The following is a 19,005-nucleotide window of genomic DNA, read 5'->3' as shown; positions in this document are numbered from 1 at the left end:
TCTCATCTTACTGGCGGGCGCGGCTGCCTGTGTCTGACTCAGACACAATCAGTTAGCTCGAGCCTCGCCTATGGTACCTGCGCTACCCGCCGCCGCCGTGCCGCTCTCACACCAGTCACGCCCCCTCTGCAGGTGACTGTGTTGTGTACTGTTGCCCTGACTACGATGAGCGCCGCCGGCCGACGCACGCAGGCTGGGGACGGGTGGTAATGTTGCCCTGACTATGACGAGCGCCGCGGCTGCCGGCCGGCACACGCAGGCTGGGGGCGGGCAGGTTCACTGACGGTGGCGGCGCTGCAGCACAAGCAAGTGCAAAAAAAAAAAAAAAAAAAAAAAACGGCATTCATTCATTCTTCCGTTCTTCCGCCCTGCGCAGGGCGCGCCCTAAGGCAGCCGCTTGGTCTGCCTTATGGTAGCGCCGGCCCTGAGTAGGGTGGTAATATCCAGTCACTACTTAGTGGTATTGCTAGTGGTTATAGTGTGGTGTTACCTGGGTTAGGGGCCCACTCAGGAGATGATGTCTCTCCCCTTGCTACGCCTTGAGCAGGACATATATTATGAAGAACCTACCCTTATATTAGCAGCATCACCTAGAGCATGCCGATTGTCCAGACACATATACACACATGTGAAAGCTCATATATGAATCTTCCTAAAGCCTGACACTGTCAAAGTTATTTAAATAAAAATGCTATGGACATCAGTATTTGCAGAGCCCTATGAAGGCCTAATGCCGCTGTGTCCTTCCACATCGGTGGAGTTCAGGGATCCTTACGGCAGAACTTCTTAAAGGTCCTTACAGTCTAAATTCCGGAAAGACTGGAGCATATACAGTAATAGTGTAATAGATATAAGAGGAGACATCTCATTCACTGCAAATAATACCTATAAAGATGGCGCATTTGGAAATCAATGGTAATGTACTGTACCATTGTGTGACCTGATCCATGAAGAGGTTTATTTCCTATCCCTGATGGCTTCCACTCATTCTTCCAGGCCCAGCAATAATGACCTACCTGCAGCTCACTTTCTCTTTTAGACTAGGGCTCCATGGCAATTCAGAGGGCTCCATGGCAATTCTTTTAGACTAGGGCTCCATGGCAATTCACAGTAATGTATTCCTTTGGGTTAGATAACATCACATATCTGCAAGTGCAGCGCCAAGGGAGATTACAGGGGTGATATTCGACAGTGCACTAGCCAAACTACTGCAAAATCTGCTTGAAAAGTTAAGTGTTATGTCAGTCAATAGTCACTCTATCAGTGACCGACTTGTAGCCCCACCTTCCTTTTCAAAAAGAGGTTCTGCAGCAGTACTATGTATTCTGTATATATAATGTAATACCACCTACCGTAAATGATAAGAATATTACCGTTCACTAACCTATCTGTACTTGGCCAGAGTCTGACCTTGATTCACCAAGTTATATTTCAGTATAGAATTATCATGTATTCGCACCTACTGGTATACCACAGAACAGCACTGCAGACCCGGACAATCGCGTTCTTTGCTTACGTTGGGAAAGTAGAACAGAAATTTCCAGGGATGGAATGAGGCAAAGAATAAAAAGTCTCCTTTTATTTCCAGCACATTAGTGGCTTCATTCTCTTTGGAACTGGTCAGTTTGGTCTATATTTGTGATGCAATTTTGTTACAAAAGCAAATTGCAACATAGTGCATAAAAATGGCTGAAAGCTTTCCCGGAGCCTCTCTCTTTTGTCGTACACCCTCCCTTTCACATTATCGCCTCCCTCCTCATATGTAGTGTTAGCATTTCTTTCTCAAGTCACCCAGCGCTGTACTTTTAGAGATTAATAGCCCCTGACCTGAAGAGGACTGAAAACGAATGGACCAGATGCAATTCTCCCAGGACTTTTGCAAATACCTTTCCCATGATTATTTAAAGTGCATTTTCCACTAAAACCCTGAAAAAGTCCCCGAGTATTCGTCTCATGTAGCGTCTTAAATATTTAATTCAGCCATTCTAAGTTATCTTGGTCTAACAGATGCTGTACTTCCAAAAGTGACAGCAATTAATGGCAGCCATTACAGTACCCATAGGGATTGTCACTATCCACGCATCCCAAATCCCATCAAAATCTGCTGTTCCCGCAAGCAGTAGTTTTTTTGCATTCTATACTAGAATCAGGATGGACAGAGCTATAGGTCCTGGCCATACAGGAGAGGGCTGCAATACATGGAATTGAGAGAGGCCATAGAAAATTAAACTATATCATTAGATGATCATGAGGTTATCAGTAAGCAATAGGGCATCTATGGCTGCAATCTACAGACCTTCAACTATAACCTATACATAGTCCATTAAAGGGGTTGTCCAGCTTTCAAACACCTTTGGGTAGTCCCCCTTCTTGCAGGACCAGTGGAGGGAAGCTTACTTACTTGCTGCCCGGCGCTCAGATCCAGCTTCTTTGGTTCACCAAGCTCTGGTCCTTGCATGTCTACTTCTGAAAAGGATGGTGGTCATGTTTGACGCAGCAGCCACTGACTGGCCGAAGCGGTGACATGTCCTCCAAGCGGCACGTGATCCAGTCATTGGCTACGGCGGCACACGTGAACCCCAATAATTCCAGAGGTTGCTGAAGGAGCTGGAACCCACCATTTAAAAGCTGGACAACCCCATCCTGAACTTGGGATGACACAAGAAAATGGCTCCTGTTGATAAGTAATACCAAGTGTATTTCCCAGCAATCCATTATCGCATTCATCATTGCCTTCTACAGATCAGTTCTTGTCTGAGTATGACATATATACATTTCTTTAGAGAAAGCTGCTCTATTTACATGTATTTACATATATTATCCATCATTGTGTGTAAACTGCAATTTCCAAAGCCGACTCATCGCCTGGACTAGTCCCTGTTCACATGTGTACCTTATAGGAGGATGAGTGGTATCTGGCCATACACAGTGTATACACACACATATACACATATATACACACAGTGACTTGTCCTATAGATACATCCTATTTGTATAAAAAAAAAGTCTCCTAATGACATCATGCATGTGTCCAGTGGTGCCGGCCCTCCACAGAATGGGCATATTGCAGAATGAGAGCGCTCTTGGTCATTGTCCTGACATTTCTATAAAGATTGCTTATCCATCTGCTTATCCCAAAATGTCCCATGCGAGGGGCTGTGCCGGACTGGCAGTAGATCGTAGTGGCTGGGGATGTGGCTGTTCCTTGGCAAGTCGTACGGGTTCTGCATGTAGTTGGGGATCTGATGTTGGGCATCCTGAATTAGGGTTAGTGATGGCTCTGTGAAGAGACAAGCGGCACATGAGACACAGTCTTATCATAATAACACACCCTGCCTCATTCCTGCTCAGCCTGCTTTGTGTTGGTTTCACCTACCCCACCCCAACCCATCCACATTGTTCTTCATGTCAATCCAAGGAAATATATGGCAGATGTTTCTGAAGCTGACACAATATATGTTGGAAAACACAATACCCAGGCAGCTACCTGTTAAGCCGTGATTAAATTATTCTGATAGACAGAATATCGTACAGTGAGGTCATTTATCATAGTGCAGTATGCTTACAAGGACGGTAAAACGTATCATTTCCACTGTAAATTTCAATAAGAGTTCTTTAGACTTGGCACTGTCCTCTCAACAGGCACAGCAAAAGTGGGTAACAGTGGCGCACCATTAATTTCTTAATACACTTTTATAGTGATCAGAGCTCCGGTTTCCAAATCCTCTAGATATCTCATATATATAGTTTTAAAAGATAGATACCTGCATCTACCACTAGAGAGAGCTTATGAACTAACTGCATACAGATACATTATACAGGTTGTTCAGGGGGCAAAAATTAATGATGGGAGGGCTGGAGCATACTCACACTGAAAGGCCTGGTGATAGCTGGTAAGTCAATCACTGGCCGCAGTGCAGAGCCGACCAGTGATTGGGACCAGAAAGTGAAGACCAGTGGGGACCAGGTGAGCAACAGAACAGAAGCAGACCGGGATTCGTAAGGGTAAGTATGACTTTCTTTTTAACTTTTTTTATTCCACTTTAAGGCATCTACTACAGATTTTTACCCCAAGTCAATAATCACTGGAGTAAGCGCTTAAGTTCCCTCAAGTGTTGACTACAGACAGCCAGTGATTTAATGCTTAAAGCAGTTTTCCTGGAATAATGATATTTAAGCAAGTGAGAGCAGCCTGCCCTGAAACAGAAAATGTATACTTAGCTGCTCCACAACTCTCTGTTTCTCCTTGCTGCCTCCATTTTTCAGTCCCAGCACTGTTTACAACCAGCAGTGTATCGGCATAGTCACATGCACCACTCCAGCCAATGTTTGGCTTCAGCGGTGACGTGCTTGTGGTCACATGCAACATGAAGGACCGGAGCGGCATGAAGCAGGTAAGTATGAATCTAATCTTTTAGGGGGCAGGCTGTGGTCACAATTCCCTTTCATATTCAGGTACAGTAAGGGTCCATGCAGTCTCAACCGGCCTAGTAGCAAGGAGAGGAAGACAAGTGGAACGGCAGGTAAGTATCCAGTGGCGGGGATAACCACTGAACCAAGAACCCAGGGAGGCATGGTAACTTACCTGCCGCAGCTGCTGGACGGCACAACAGAAGACAACACCAAGGTAAACTGGAACCCATACAAACTAACTGCAATCCAAACATCAACCGGATGCAGTACGTACTTACACATCGGAACCAGTACGCCAGTAACAGCTCACAGACTTGACTTTTGGTTCACCCCTCCGGGAAACCATGAAGCCCCCTTCCGGAGGTACAACAGATAGTGAAACGCCTTGCATTCATGCCGGACATAAAACACCAACAGACCAGACATGAAAAAACAACAAGACGTACACCAAACCCTGAACAAATACCCACTCCAAACATCAACACAACCCCTCCAGCACCAGACAGAGGAGGAACCAGGAGAAGGGAAACAAAGCACACACATGCAGACAACAGCGCGTTGCCCCATGGCAACCGGCATGTACGGAAAACGTGTCACAGTGCAAACAACGAGGCCGTGAGAACATGTATGCAATCAGCCATAAGACTAATCTCATACATTTTCTCCTTCAAATGCCGCGGTCAAATGTGACCACCGCTTCAGAGCAGTCCGGAAGTGGGAACCACAAGTTCCCGCTACTGTAACAGCATTCTCCGGCTGAGATTTGGGAATCTGTTAAACTGATCTAATAGCCCGAAGCCTCAAGCAGGCTTCGGAGTCTATTAGAGGAATATACCAATATAAGCCATTAGGTGGCGGCACTGCATTGTTATATTGAAAATGAAGTGTTCAATGATGAATGGGCAATCTAATGATTGCTGTTCTAGTCACCCATACTTAAAAAAAAGTAAAAAAAAAAGTTTTTAAAGTTTTTAAAAATATAAAAAAATATAAAAGTTCAAATCAACCCTCTTAAAATATAAATATTTAACCAATAAAAAAAATAAACATCATGGGCATCGCCGCATGCGAAAATGCTCATACAATTAAAATATAACATTATTAATGGCATACGGCAATGGCATGGGCATTTTTATCTAGGCCTATGAAGAGAACTACAGAGCTGGCATACTGTCATCCCACATCTCCATCTACTATTATGATGAGGAATATGCTTCAGATGACACCTTCAACTCACAGCAGCGGAAAACTGTAAAATAGGAGGCCTTTAAGTATAACTGTCATCTTAGTTTTTTTTGGAGTATTGGATTGTGGTGATTAATATCTCCTTGGTGGCCCTATTTCAACTTTTCACTGTGTACTCAATTACCCCTTAATTCCACAGTTTTGTTCCCTGTACTGCCTACTTTTACCTGTGCTTAAAATCAGGTTGCTAGGCAGGTCTGTCCTCTGTGTTGAAGGACGCAGAAGCACGCAGCCTGCAAGGTCACATTACAGACAGCCAGGGACTGTGTGTAAATGATTAAAGCCAGGTCCTCCCCAGCAGCTGATAACAGTGCCTGGGCTGTGTGCACTTCTCCCTGTCCCTGCGCTTGGCAGACGCTCCCTCCCTCAGCAGAGCTGGAGAAGTAGAGTTGGACCAGCGCAGACCAGGGAAGGGAGATCTGCCGTCTGCAGGAGATTAACCCTTTAGGGGGGAGGGCTCTGGTTACTGACACTTTTGGGGGGCTATTGTTACTGGCTAGTGAGGGCAGGCGGGATTAGTCTCTGGGTGAGGGCAGTGGCGGCCATCTTAACTGAATAGTGAAATTGCAGTTTTATGCAGACTGGTTGCTAAGGGCCTAATCTTATTAAATATGGGGTAAGTCAGTCTAATAGTAACTGATCATGGAATATCATGTTATTAGTAACTACATATATGAACATTGAAATTAGGGTCTAAGTGTGACAGTTATCCTTTAACATTTGTTGCCACAGGACATGTTTTGTATTTGATTTTCAAAGGCATATTACTCCTGAAATGAAAAATTCAAAAACATTTTTTTTTTCTATAAATATACCCATTTCTGATGTCCCTTTAATGATCAACACAGACAGAATAGGGGAAAGAAATTGAGGAACGGTGGAAGAGCAAGTCTTCAAAACTGCATTATTCTGCAAACTGCTCTGCAAATATTACAGCAACAGCCAAACCTCTGTAGCCTCTTGCATTGGTTAGAATTGGATTGCAGCGCCTTAAATCAATGACATGCTTTCATAGAATAAGGAACTTCCTGGAACAGTGGAGTCTATTGTCTGACCTAATAATAAGGAAAATATTGCGGCTTGTCAGTTTACTAGGATAATTAACATCAGTGGGCCATGAGGCATGCTGAACCGCATGCCTCGTTGATATTCCTATTAGTGCAATATTAGGCTTAGGCTATACAGCCGTGACAAGCATTGCACGACCAAATATTGCTGCATAGCACTGGCATTATGGAAGTGAATGGGGTTGCAGCACGACCCACAAGTTAATGTGTCCTGAGAATCCCACAGTGTTGGATTTTTTGCTAATTTTAGGTTACAGAAACTTGTGGGTCACAAAGCAATCCCATTTACTTCAATTATACGGTGCCTTGAAAAAGTATTCATACCTCTTGAACTTTTCCCTATTTTTTACACCCACAAACTTAAACGTATTTTATTGGGATTTTTTTTAACCTATTATTTACTGATTTTGTGAGTTTTCAAAAAAGAACATTACAGACAAAATCATATTTCCAGAAAAAAGAAATATAACAGCAAACATATATTGCCTAGTAAAATGACAGTAATAGTAACCGTATAATTTCTTGTCCACCAAACCTGAGAATCGCCTGTTTCAAACAATGAATCGTAATTAAAGCAAATACAAAACATGAATGGCTCATATATTAAATATCCATAGCTCAGGAAAGAATAACAAAGACACAATAATTAAAGGATATCATAGCTTCCATTTCTCCCATCTTGCAGATTTACCAAGTTGGTTAGCAATGGACTCTTCAATTGTGTATTTATACAGTATTTTATTAATTACCTCTGTTAAAACAGGGAGGTTAGTGGATTTTCATCATTGTGCAATTAATGTCCTGGTTACTGTAAGGACGTGATATGATGGTTATGTCTTCGATGGACAAATTCTCTAATCCTAAAGAAAGTAAAGCTACTTCTGGGCCCCATGGGAGTATAGATCCAGTTACTTGTCTCAACAAACGAGTTATACCATTCCAAAAGCTCCCCAATCCAGAGCAGTGCCACCCGATATTTAATAGCGTTCCAATCTCTTTAGAGCAACACCAACACATTGGAGAGGTCTGAGGAAAGATCCAGGATAAGCGGTATGGTGTGTAGTACCACCTGTATAAAAGCTTTCTCGATACCTCCAAATGATTGATACATTTGGAAGCAGTGACACTAAGCGTAAATACATGATGCCACTGCTCCGTGGTGAAGGAGTGTCCCAGATCTGATTCCCATTTGGTTTGGAAAAGTAAAGACTCTGATGTGTGGATAGACAATATCGCTTGATAGCTTTTGGACAACCCTTTCTTTCTCAAAGATGAGTTGGAGAAGAAGCTTTCAAAACTGATAGTGGATGGAATGGGAGAATGTAGTAGTGTGTGCAATAAATGTCTTAACTTAAGATACTTATAGAAATCTCTCTTATCAATTCCAAAGTTTTCCATAATTTGCGAGAAAGGAAAAAGTATCTGTTTTTTAAGAATCTTTCCTAGCATATCAATCCTCTTGTCGTATCTATCCATCCTGATAAGTCAAGGCTTGAGATTAGTGCTTGTAGGACCTGTAATGGAGTAGCAGGACGTCGTAGGGGAATTAATGTCCTGATAAAGGAACATCTAGTCCACAAACTGAATCCCGCTTGGAAAGGAAGTGAGGGGGATAGGTGAGGCTTTCTGCTCAAAGTGTTGCTCCACATAAAGAGCTTCATATTGGTTGTCCCCACTAAGTGATTTTCCATTTTCACCCATTGTTTACTAGTATCATTTATCCATAGATGTTTGAGCTGGTCTAAGATGGTTACTCTATAATACATAAGAATAAATAGGCATCCCAGGCCACCATGTGATATAGGGAGAAACAGAGTAGAGTACACTCGGTCTACCATTCGCCCAAATGAAGTTAAGTAATATGCTTTGTATTCTTTTAATGAATTGGCGGGGGACAAAGATAGGTAAACAACGAAAATAATATAATATCTTAGGGAGTAGAAACATCTTGACAGCAGAAATACGACCCAACCAAGAGATAGGATACGTCAAAAGGGACTTGATGTCAGTAAGGAGTTGTTTAGTTAAGGTCTGGTAATTTGTGATCTGAAGCTTGGTGGGAGAGAATGTTAAAGTTATCCCCAAAGTAGTCCATCGAAAGGGGTATTGCTGCTGTAAGACTGACTGTAATTTCTCATCTATGCCTATTCCCAGGGCCAATGATTTGATAGCATTGAGTTTATAGTAGCTAGCTTTGATAAAGTGTGCAAGAATATTAATTACAGGGGGTAATGATGTTTCTGGTTTGCTGAGGGAGATAAGAACATCGTCCACAAAGAGACCAATTTTATGGTCCTCTGAACCTTATCTAATGCCCTCGATACCCAGAGATAATCTAATGTGTTGGTCTAAGGGTTCCATGACCATGTCAAAAATGAGAGGGGAAAGTGGGCACCCTTGTCTAACCCCATTAGAGATGGTGAATGGGTCTGAGATAGAACCTGAAGTAAAGACTTTTGCAGTTGGGTTAGTGTATAATGCCATAATGGGGGTAAGGACAGCAGGGGGAAATCCACATTTCCCAAGTACCTCCTTAATATAGCCCCAATAAATCCTATCAAACGCCTTCTCTGCATCCAAAGCGAGAAGCAGAGAAGGCGTCTGACGTTTAGCCACCACCGACAGGATATTTAGAAATCTACCGGTCCCATCAGATGCTTGGCGCCCTATTACAAAGCTCACTTGATCATTTTGTATTACTGTTGGGAGAATGTAATTTAGTCTATGTGCCCAGATCTTGATATATAATTTTAGGTCGACACTCAGAAGTGAGAACAACCTAAAGTTAGCAGGTGTATTTGGTGATTTCCCTGGTTGAGGTAGGGTGACAATCAGTGCTTCCAACATTTCTGATGGGAATTTGCCCGTTCTGAATACATTATATACTTTAGTTAAATAGAGAGCAATAGAGTTTGTGAGTCATAAAATTCACCTGTCATTCCATCTGGATCCGGGGATTTATGTAAAGGCAATGAGTCAATAAGCTTTATTACCCCCTGTTCAGTAATTTCTGCAGATAATTGTTGTGCATGTGTTGTGGAGATTACAGACAAGGAGATTTGATTTAGAAAGGACACAATTTCACAGTGTGTCGGTTGGTGTGTGGCATTGTCGTCTTTCAAGTTGTATAGGGTATTATAGTAGCCAGCAAAGGAATTAGCAATTCCCCTGGGATCCAAAATTTTGGTTCCATTTGGGCCATACAGGTATGGTATTCTAGATTTCAGGGTTTGAGATTTAAGGCGGCGGGCTAAAAGGGCTCCTGATTTATTGTCGTACCAATAATACTTTAATCGAAGGCGGCATAACGCCAGGTCATATTTATATGTATGTAAGTTATCTAGTTCGACTTGCACGATGGATATCTTAGGAGCCAGTTCAGCTAAATAAGCTGATTTAATCTATGTAAGTCTGCCAATTGTAATTGTAATTGGAGCTGCTTAGCTTGTCTACACTTCTTATCAAATGAGGATTGTTGGATAATGCGCTCCCTCACTGTGGCTTTCATGGCACACCAAAGTGTACTATTTGAAGTCATATTATTATCATTAAAGGCAAAATATCTCCAATAAAATGGTGCATCTGCGTTGGCAATAAGGGACTCAGGCTTAAAGGGAACCTGGTAAATGGAGATTGGACCAGCACTGAAAACACCAAGAGAGATGTGGATCCAAACTTATTTATTTAAGAACAATAAAATAAAATCGAGTGTATATACAAGCATCAATAATACAGTTTTATCAATAGAATATCGATTATAAAAAAATCTATTGTGGTGAATCGATCTAATAAAATCGAATAAAATACATACATAAAAATACAAATAAAATGCAATATTCTTAATCGATAGTTGCTTGATTTTTTCTGGCGACCTAGATATATCTCAATTGAAGTCCCAGTACAATAAACCCATATTAAAGGGAACCTGTCAGCACCAAAATGGATCATAAATCACCAGCAGTACCTTAAAGCTGTTAACATCCGGCTTCTAACAATGTTCTTGTGTAAGATGTCTGAGGCGCATGATCGCTGTAAAACAACTTTTATTCCCCCGCAGGTCATATGCAAATGAGGCTTCCTTGGTAAGCACGTCCTCTAACCGTCCCCTCTTTTGTTAGATTGACAGCCTGGAGCGCGGCCGGGATGGCACAAGTCTTGCACATTAGCAGTGCGCCGCTGAAACCCGGCTAACAGCGGCAATAGCCGGAGACAGGATCGCGCCTTACCAAGGAGCGCACCAGGCATGTGCGAGACTTATGTGATCCCGGCCACACTGCAGGCTGTCAATATAACAAAAGAGGGGACGGTTAGGGGGCGTGCTTACCTTGACTCGAAGTAAGGAAGCTCACGTGAGATTTTATCTGTAGGGGCGTTTTAGGCGGAGCTGAGGAGCCTGTCTTTTACCGAGGTTCGAGGTGTCGTCCTCTGAGAGTAGATTCCATTCTCTACACATTTGAAAAGCGGCTCCTGGTGATGAGAGAACATGCTTCCCTCACTCTTTGGTGATTATCAGTTTAACATGAAAGCCGCACTTGTAAGGGATTTTGTGATCCCTGAGCAGCTTTGTGACTCCATTATATTCCCGCCTTTTAGCTAGTGTGGCTGTGAGAGATCAGCATATAGGGAGATGTTTTTGAATCTTTCTGGAAGGATCGGTCCCCTGCGCATAGCTTTCAGCAGCTGTTCTTTTATATAAAAAAATATATATATTGTAACGTCTCTAGGTATGTCTGCTGGGAGTGTTTTGGGTTTTGGCAGACGATGAGCCCAATCTATCAGAAAGTCAATAGTGCTGGCTTGGGGTAAAAGGGCTGCAAATAAATCTGTGAGGTAATCTTTCAGGTTTTCTTGTTTTATCTCTTCTGACACTCCCCTAAAACAGACATTTTTGCGCCGTGAATGGTCTTCCATATTTTCTTTTTCAGTGCAGAGATTTCTTCTTCAAGATTATTAGCCACATCTACGATCTCATTATGGACCACAGTGAACTCCGCTATTTTAGACTCTATATGATCAGTGCGATTACCTAGAGATGTGATCTCATGTTGTAATTCAGAAATAGCTAAACTGAAATGTTTCTGAATGGCCAGTTTTAAATCATTCAGCAGGTGCTTCATTCAGTTACAGGAATAGTAGATCCCGGTATAGTGGAGCAAGGACTGGTGGCTGTGGTAGCTTGTGGTTTCCCCGCTAACCGGCCTACTGTAGTAACATGGCTCCTAGAAGTCTTAGTAACTGAGGACACACTATCATGTGTTTTCAGAAAGATTTCCTCCCGGGGATGACCCAGGGCTGGATTCAGATGTCCATCCCCCTGATCTTTGCTCCCTTGCTGCTGACGAGGCCAGGGAATTGCTTGGGGATTTGTGCTCACCCTGTGTTGTTGCCGGAGGAAGCGCGGCGCCATCTTGTGAGGGATCCACTGTTGGAAAAAACTAGGTGAGCTTCAATGCGTTCTTCTTTCCCTTCTTTTTTGGCATCATGCAGTCGGCAGGGGGTAAGCAGGATGTATCGGGCCTGAATTTGAGGCAGTCAAGTGCTGCTTTGGGGCTGTAATGCTCCGAAGCTGGAGTCTCACACAGCAACCTCCATGCGCCGCTAGCCACGCCCCTCTATTTTATTGGGATTTTATGTGATAGACCAAACACAAAGTAGCAAGTATGTGTGAAGTGTAAAGGAAATGATACCTGGTTTTAATTTTTTTTGTAAATAAATTAAAATCGGAAAATTGTGGCATGCATTTGTATTCAGCCCCCCTGAGGCAATACTTTGTAGGACCACCTTTCGCTGCAGTTACAGCTGCAAGTCTTTTGGGGTATGTCTCTACCAGTTTTGCACATCTACAGGATGAAATTTTTGCCCATTCTTCTTTGCAAAATAGCTCAAGCTGGGATAAGATTTAGGTCTGGACTTTGACTGGGCCATTCTAACACATGAATATGCTTTGATCTAAACCATTCCATTGTATCTCTGGCTGTATATTTAGGGTCGTTGTCCTGCTGGAAGGTGAACCTGTCACAACCAGACAGCTGAGAAGCTCTGACAGAAGCCTTTCAGAACCTCCTCCTTGAGTTTTCTTTGTTGTGCTGTTCAGTTCCTCATCTCGTTAGCCTCTCTCAGCTGTCATGTAGTTGGACTGATTGCTTCCCTTTAAATTCCTCCCCATGATGCATTACTGGGCGGCTTATACTTCTTCCTGGATTGTGTGTGCATGCTGATCCCATTTCCCAGTCTGCTACTAAAGTTAAGTGCTGTACATTTATCTGTTATTTTCTGTTTGCTGGATCCCAGGTGACCCTGACTCCCTCCGTGTCTGGTGTAGGGAGCCGGTGGTCGTGTCCCCTCACTATTGTAGGGTGTTCAGGTGTTATATAGTCGAGGTACGTGGATATGCAACCATCCACCTCTGGGATTTTTGCATAGGCTGAGCAGCCAGGGAAAGAGCCAGGTTTTGTACAGGGGTCTCCCTTTTGGTTCCTTAGCTTTGGATCCAGTGAGTCATATATGCATGTTGCATTGTCTTGTTTCCTGTACACCGTCCGTGACATTATAAGCCGCCAAAACCGTCTCAAACATGGATCCGGTTTCACTTTTGGCTGAATGCTTCCAGGGTCTTTCATTGGAGGTAGCTGATCTCCGTAAGACTTTTTCTCAGCTTCAAGTGACCGGTTCAGCTTGCGTTCATGAAGTTTGTTCTGAGCCTAAGATCTCGCTCCCGGATACGTTCTCCGGGGGTAGTGAGAATTTTGTGCGTTTTAGAGAGGCTTGCAAACTCCATTTTTGCCTTCTTCCCCATTCCTCTGGTGATGAGGAACGGAGGGTGGGGATCATTATATCGCTGCTCAGGGGTAACGCTCAGTCTTGGGCCTTTTCGCTGCCGGAGGGGGCACGGCCTCTCCGTTCAGTGGATGAATTATTTTTAGCCCTGCGTCAGATATATGATGATCCGGATCGTATTGCTCTGGCTGAGTCTAGACTACGTCTATTATGCCAGGGTAAACAATCCGCAGAGATATACTGCTCAGAATTTCGGAGATGGGCAGCTGATACTGGTTGGAATGATGCTGCACTCCGAAGTCAATTTTGCCATGGTCTTTCAGAGGGATTGAAAGATGCATTTGCCTTTCATGAGAGACCAATTTCCTTGGACTCTGCTATGTCTCAGGCCGTTCGTATTGACAGGCGTCTTAGAGAGAGAGGAGAGATATCTCCTTCCTGTCATACTCAGTCCCAGGACAGTGCAGCGGTCTCTTTCTGTGCGCAGGGCTCTCGGTCGCTGTCAGCCCCTTCTGAGCAGGAGCCCATGCAGCTGGGGTTGATTGCTTCTGACAATAGAAGATTTAGCTCGCATGGGAGGGTTTGTTTTTGTTGTAGAGGTATAAATCATTTGGCAAATGTTTGTCCCTCTAGGAGATTCAGGCAGTTTTCTGGGAGTAATAAAGAAACAAACAGGAAAAAATCTTTTAAAAATGTTCCATCTGTTACTATTGGCAGGGTTGAGGTGGAAATTGAAGGTTTTCCGTTTGCTTGTAGTTCCCGTTTTGTCCTGCTTGGCGCTAGAGAGCAAGAGCATTTTTTGTGAGATTTTTGTGGATAGTGGAGCAGCGGTCAATCTCATTGATAATCAATTTGCAACAACTCATGGTTTCCAGGTGCGCACTTTGGGAAAGGATATTCCTGTTTTTGCTATTGATTCCGCTCCACTTTCTCAGAAATCATTAAAGGGCATAGTTCACAATATCCGTTTAATTGTGAGTGATGCTCATGTTGAGGATGTGTCATGTTTTGTCCTTAGCGGTTTGCCTACTCCTCTAGTGTTGGGGCTACCCTGGCTCACTAAACATAACCCCACCATTGATTGGCAAGCGAGGCAAATAAATGGTTGGAGTGACTTTTGCAGAGAGAATTGTACCACCTTTTCTCTCAGAATTTTCGGAAGTCTTCTCTGAGAGTCTGAGAAAAGGACACATACGACCCTCGAAGTCACCTGTTGCCGCTGGTTTTATCTTTGTTAAGAAAAAAGATGGTTCTTTAAGACCTTGTCTGGATTTCAGGGAGCTGAACAGTATCACTATTCGTGACCCTTATCCGCTTCCTCTGATCCCGGACCTGTTTAACCAGGTTGTTGGGGCTAAAGTCTTTTCCAAATTAGATCTAAGAGGGGCATAAAACCTGGTCAGAGAAGGAGACGAATGGAAGACGGCCTTCAATACCCCTGAGGGCCATTTTGAGAATTTGGTTATGCCTTTTGGTTTGATGAATGCCCCAGCCGTTTTTCAGCATTTCGTGAACAGCATTTTTTATCATTTGATGGGAAAATTTGTATTAGTGTATTTGGATGACATTTTGATTTTTTCTCCTGATTTCAAAACTCATAAGGAACATTTACGTCAGGTCTTGCTCATCCTGCGGGAGAATAAATTATATGCGAAACTGGAAAAATGTGTGTTTGCGGTTCCATAAATTCAATTTCTGGGGTTTCTTCTCTCGGCTTCTGGTTTTCGCATGGACCCCGAGAAGGTCCGCGCTGTGCTTGAGTGGGAGCTTCCTGAGAATCAGAAGGCGCTGATGCGTTTTTTGGGCTTTGCCAATTATTACAGGAAGTTTATTTTGGCTAGAGGGAGCCAGACACCCTATTACCGTATTTACTGACCATAAAAATGTTGCCTACTTGGAGTCAGCCAAGCGTCTGAACCCGAGACAGGCCAGATGGTCTTTGTTCTTTTCTAGGTTTAATTTTGTTGTCACGTTCCGCCCTGGAGTTAAGAATGTGAAGGCAGACAGAACCTCCATCCCGCTTTCAAGTCTTTTGCAGCCTCTACCAGGTTTTCCTCCAGGATTGCCCTGTATTTAGCTCCCTCCCATCTTCCCATCAACTCTGACCAGCATCCCTTTCCCTGCTGAAGAAAAGCACCCCAACAGCATGCTGCTGCCACCACCATGTTTTACGGTGGGGATGGTGTGTTCAGGTAATGTGCAGTGTTAGTTTTCCGCCACATATAGCCTTCTGCATTTAGGCCAAAAAGTTAAACTTTGCTCTCATCTGACCTGAGCACCATCTTCCACATGTTTGCTGTGTCCTGCAAACAGGAATTCTTATAGCTTGCTTTAAAAAATGGCCAGGCCAGATTTGTGGAGTACACGACTAGTAGTTGTCCTGTGGACAGATTCTCCCACCGGAGCTGTGAATCTCTGCAGCTCCTCCAGAGTGACCATGGGCCTCTTGGCTGCTTCTCTAATTAGTACTCTCCTTGCCTGGATGGCCATGAATTGGAAGGTTAGCAGTTTCATTTCATTTTTGGATGATATATTAAACAATGCTCCATGAGATGTTCAGGGATTGGGATACTTTTTTTTTATAACCTTACCCTGCTTTACACTTCTCCACAGCTTTATCTCTGACCTGTCTGGTGTGTTCCTTGGTTTTCATGATGCTGCTTGATCAATAATGTTCACTAACAAACCTCTGAGGCCTTCACAGAGAATACATGACACACAGGTGGACTCTATTTACTAATTAGGTGACTTCTAAAGGCAATTTGTCACGCTGGATTTTACTTAGGGGTATCAGAGTACAGGGGGATGAATACAAGTGCATGCCCCACTAGTCAGTAAAGACCTTTCCACTTCACACATACTTGCTATTTTGTGTTGGTCTATCACATAAAACCCCAATAAAATACATGTAAGTTTGTGGCTGTAATGCAAAATAAAATGTAGAAAAGTTCAAGGGGTATGAATACTTTTTCAGGGCACTGTACATGGGGATCATTCGTCGCAGTAACAAAAGTCTAGCCCCAGCCTACATGTTATTATGATGCTGTGTAAGCAACAGGTTTGCACTGATGCTGTCTCTGATGTAAAAAACATCTGCACCCAACCTCAATGGTATGTGAGAGATAAGACTAAATCAATTAGATTGCCTGGATCAAATAAATGAATACACATTTTATAAGAGGCATTTTCCGGCTGAAGCTAATTAAAGTACGAACCTCGTTGTATGCTATGCTAATAAAACTTTTCATTTGCTACATGGGTTCCAATGTGCTTGCTCCCTTCATGACCTCTCTTGATTATAGCATCAATTGATGTTATTACAGGCAATTTTCTTGTGTATTCAACCAAATCTTGTTTGTGTCGATCTATTGAATGGAAGGAAAATTATGGCTGACTGGCAAGAATAAACAGTAATAATAATGACTTGCTTTGAGTAGAACTTCACCTGCAACATGGCTAAGTATTGAAGGGGTTATATTATATTAGCTCCACTCTCAAGGGCGGACTGGGAACTTAAATGGCCCTGGAAAAATTAGTAAAAGTAGCCCTGTTTTGTAGTTGGGTCCAAATTGATGGAAGGCAGAGCCATTAATAACATATTATGGCATATTACACTGAGGAACAGATGCATTTGAACACCCTGCGATTTTGCAAGTTGTCCCAAGAATTTATTAGTCCTGCACTGCTGAACATAAGTATTTGAACACCTGAGAAAATCAATGTTAATATTTGGTACAGAAGCCTTTGTTTGCAGTTACAGAGGTCAAACGTTTCCTGTAGTTCTTGACCAAGTTTGCAACAGGGATTTTGGCCCACTCCTCCACACAGATCTTCTCTGGATCTGTCAGGTTTCGGGGCTGTCACTGAGCAATACAGAGTTTCAGCTCCCTCCAAAGATGTTCTATTGGATTTTGGTCTGGAGACTGGCTAGGTCACTCCAGAACCTTGATATGCTTTTTACGGAGCCACTCCTTGGTTATCCTGGCTGTATGCTTCGGGTCGTTGTCATGTTGGAAGACCCAGCCACAACCCATCTTCAATGCTCTGACTGAGGGAAGAAGGTTGTTGCTCAAAATCTCACAATAAATGGCCCTATTCATCCTCTCCTTAATACAGTGCAGTCATCCTGTCCCCTTCTCAGAAAAGCACCCCCAAAGCATGATGTTACCACCCCCATGCTTTACAGTAGGGATGGTGTTCTTGGGATGCAACTCATCCTTCTTTTTCCTCCAAAGACGACGAGTGAAGTTTAGACCAAAAAGTTCTACTTTGGTCTCATCTGACCATATGCCTTTCTCTCATGACTCCTCTGGATCATCCAGATGGTCATTGGCAAACTTCAGACCAGCCTGGACACGTGATGACTTGAGTAGGGGAACCTTCCGTGCAATGCATGATTTGAAACCATGAAGGCGTAGTGTTCTACCGACAGTGACCTTTGAAACTGTGGTCCCAGCTCTCTTCATGTCATTGACAAGCTCCTGCCTTGTAGTTCTAGGCTGATTCCTAACCTTTCTAATCATCAGTGATACCCCACGAGGTGAGCTCTTGCATGGAGCCCCAGTCCGAGGAAGACTGACAGTCATCTTTAGCCTCTTCTATTTTCTAACAATTGCTCCAACAGTTGATCTATTTTCACCAAGCTGCTTAGCAAATTGCCCCGTAGCCCATTCCAGCCTTGTAGAGGTCTACAATTTTGGCTCTGGTGTCTTTTGACAGCTCCTTGGTCTTGCCCATAGTAGTAGTTGGTGTCTGACTGACTGTGGGGTGGACAGGGGTCTTTAAATCGCTCAGACAGGTGCTACTAAGTTAGATTAATGAGTGGAGTAGAGGTGGACTTTTTAAAGGCACAGTAACAAGTCTTTGAGAGCCAGAATTCTAGCTGTTTCTCAGGTGTTCAAATACTTATGTTCAGCAGTGCAAGACAAATAAATTCTTTACAAATCATACAATGTGATTTCCTGATTTTTATTCTGTCTCTCAGAGTGGGAATGCACCTACAATGTGAATTTCAGACCCCTCCATGATTTCTTTGGAGAACTTGCAAAATGGCAGGGTGTTCAAATACTTCTGTTCCTGACTGTATACCACCCCAACAGAGCCAAATACAACAGTCCATCACAAAATACTGCCAGCAGCACAAAATACATCCCCAAAAACATCCACTGGCTGGCTGTGATGATGGCTCAAATGGCCCCCCGGGCATCATCCCACTGGAAAATTTCCCTGTGAGGTCTATGGCCAATCCGCCCCTTGCCACTCTCATCTATAGCTGTGACCAGTATTGCAGCACATCCCCATTGAGGGAACAGGGCCGAGCTTTAGTAACTGATTTAAACCCCTGGACAATGCTGGCGCTCTTTCTGTACAATCTCATTCAACCCCTAAATAAGCATGTTCTCTGGATGCCCTTTATGACTTCACTTAAGGCAGACTCAAATGGTCCTGTATATTTAGAAAAATATTATTAATAATACAGATTGAGGCTGCCAGCATGGTGACA

At 43.3% G+C, this 19,005-nt stretch overlaps 1 protein-coding gene across 1 annotated transcript in view; it reads right to left on the bottom strand.

Moving 5' to 3' along the window:
* Nucleotides 1–1,583: 1,583 nt before the first annotated feature.
* Nucleotides 1,584–19,005, bottom strand: part of MEGF11 (multiple EGF like domains 11) — a 344,912-nt gene continuing 327,490 nt past the window's right edge. The window contains exon 20 of the mRNA XM_044283159.1: nt 1,584–3,280. Coding sequence (XP_044139094.1) covers nt 3,105–3,280 — 176 coding nt within the window. The 3' untranslated portion in view covers nt 1,584–3,104. The remainder of the gene's footprint in view (nt 3,281–19,005) is intronic.

Source organism: Bufo gargarizans, chromosome 2 (genome assembly GCF_014858855.1).
Source record: "Bufo gargarizans isolate SCDJY-AF-19 chromosome 2, ASM1485885v1, whole genome shotgun sequence".
Classification (NCBI taxonomy): Eukaryota; Metazoa; Chordata; class Amphibia; order Anura; family Bufonidae; genus Bufo; species Bufo gargarizans.
Note: the sequence above shows the minus strand (reverse complement) of the source record. Positions and strands in the feature narration are given on the sequence as shown.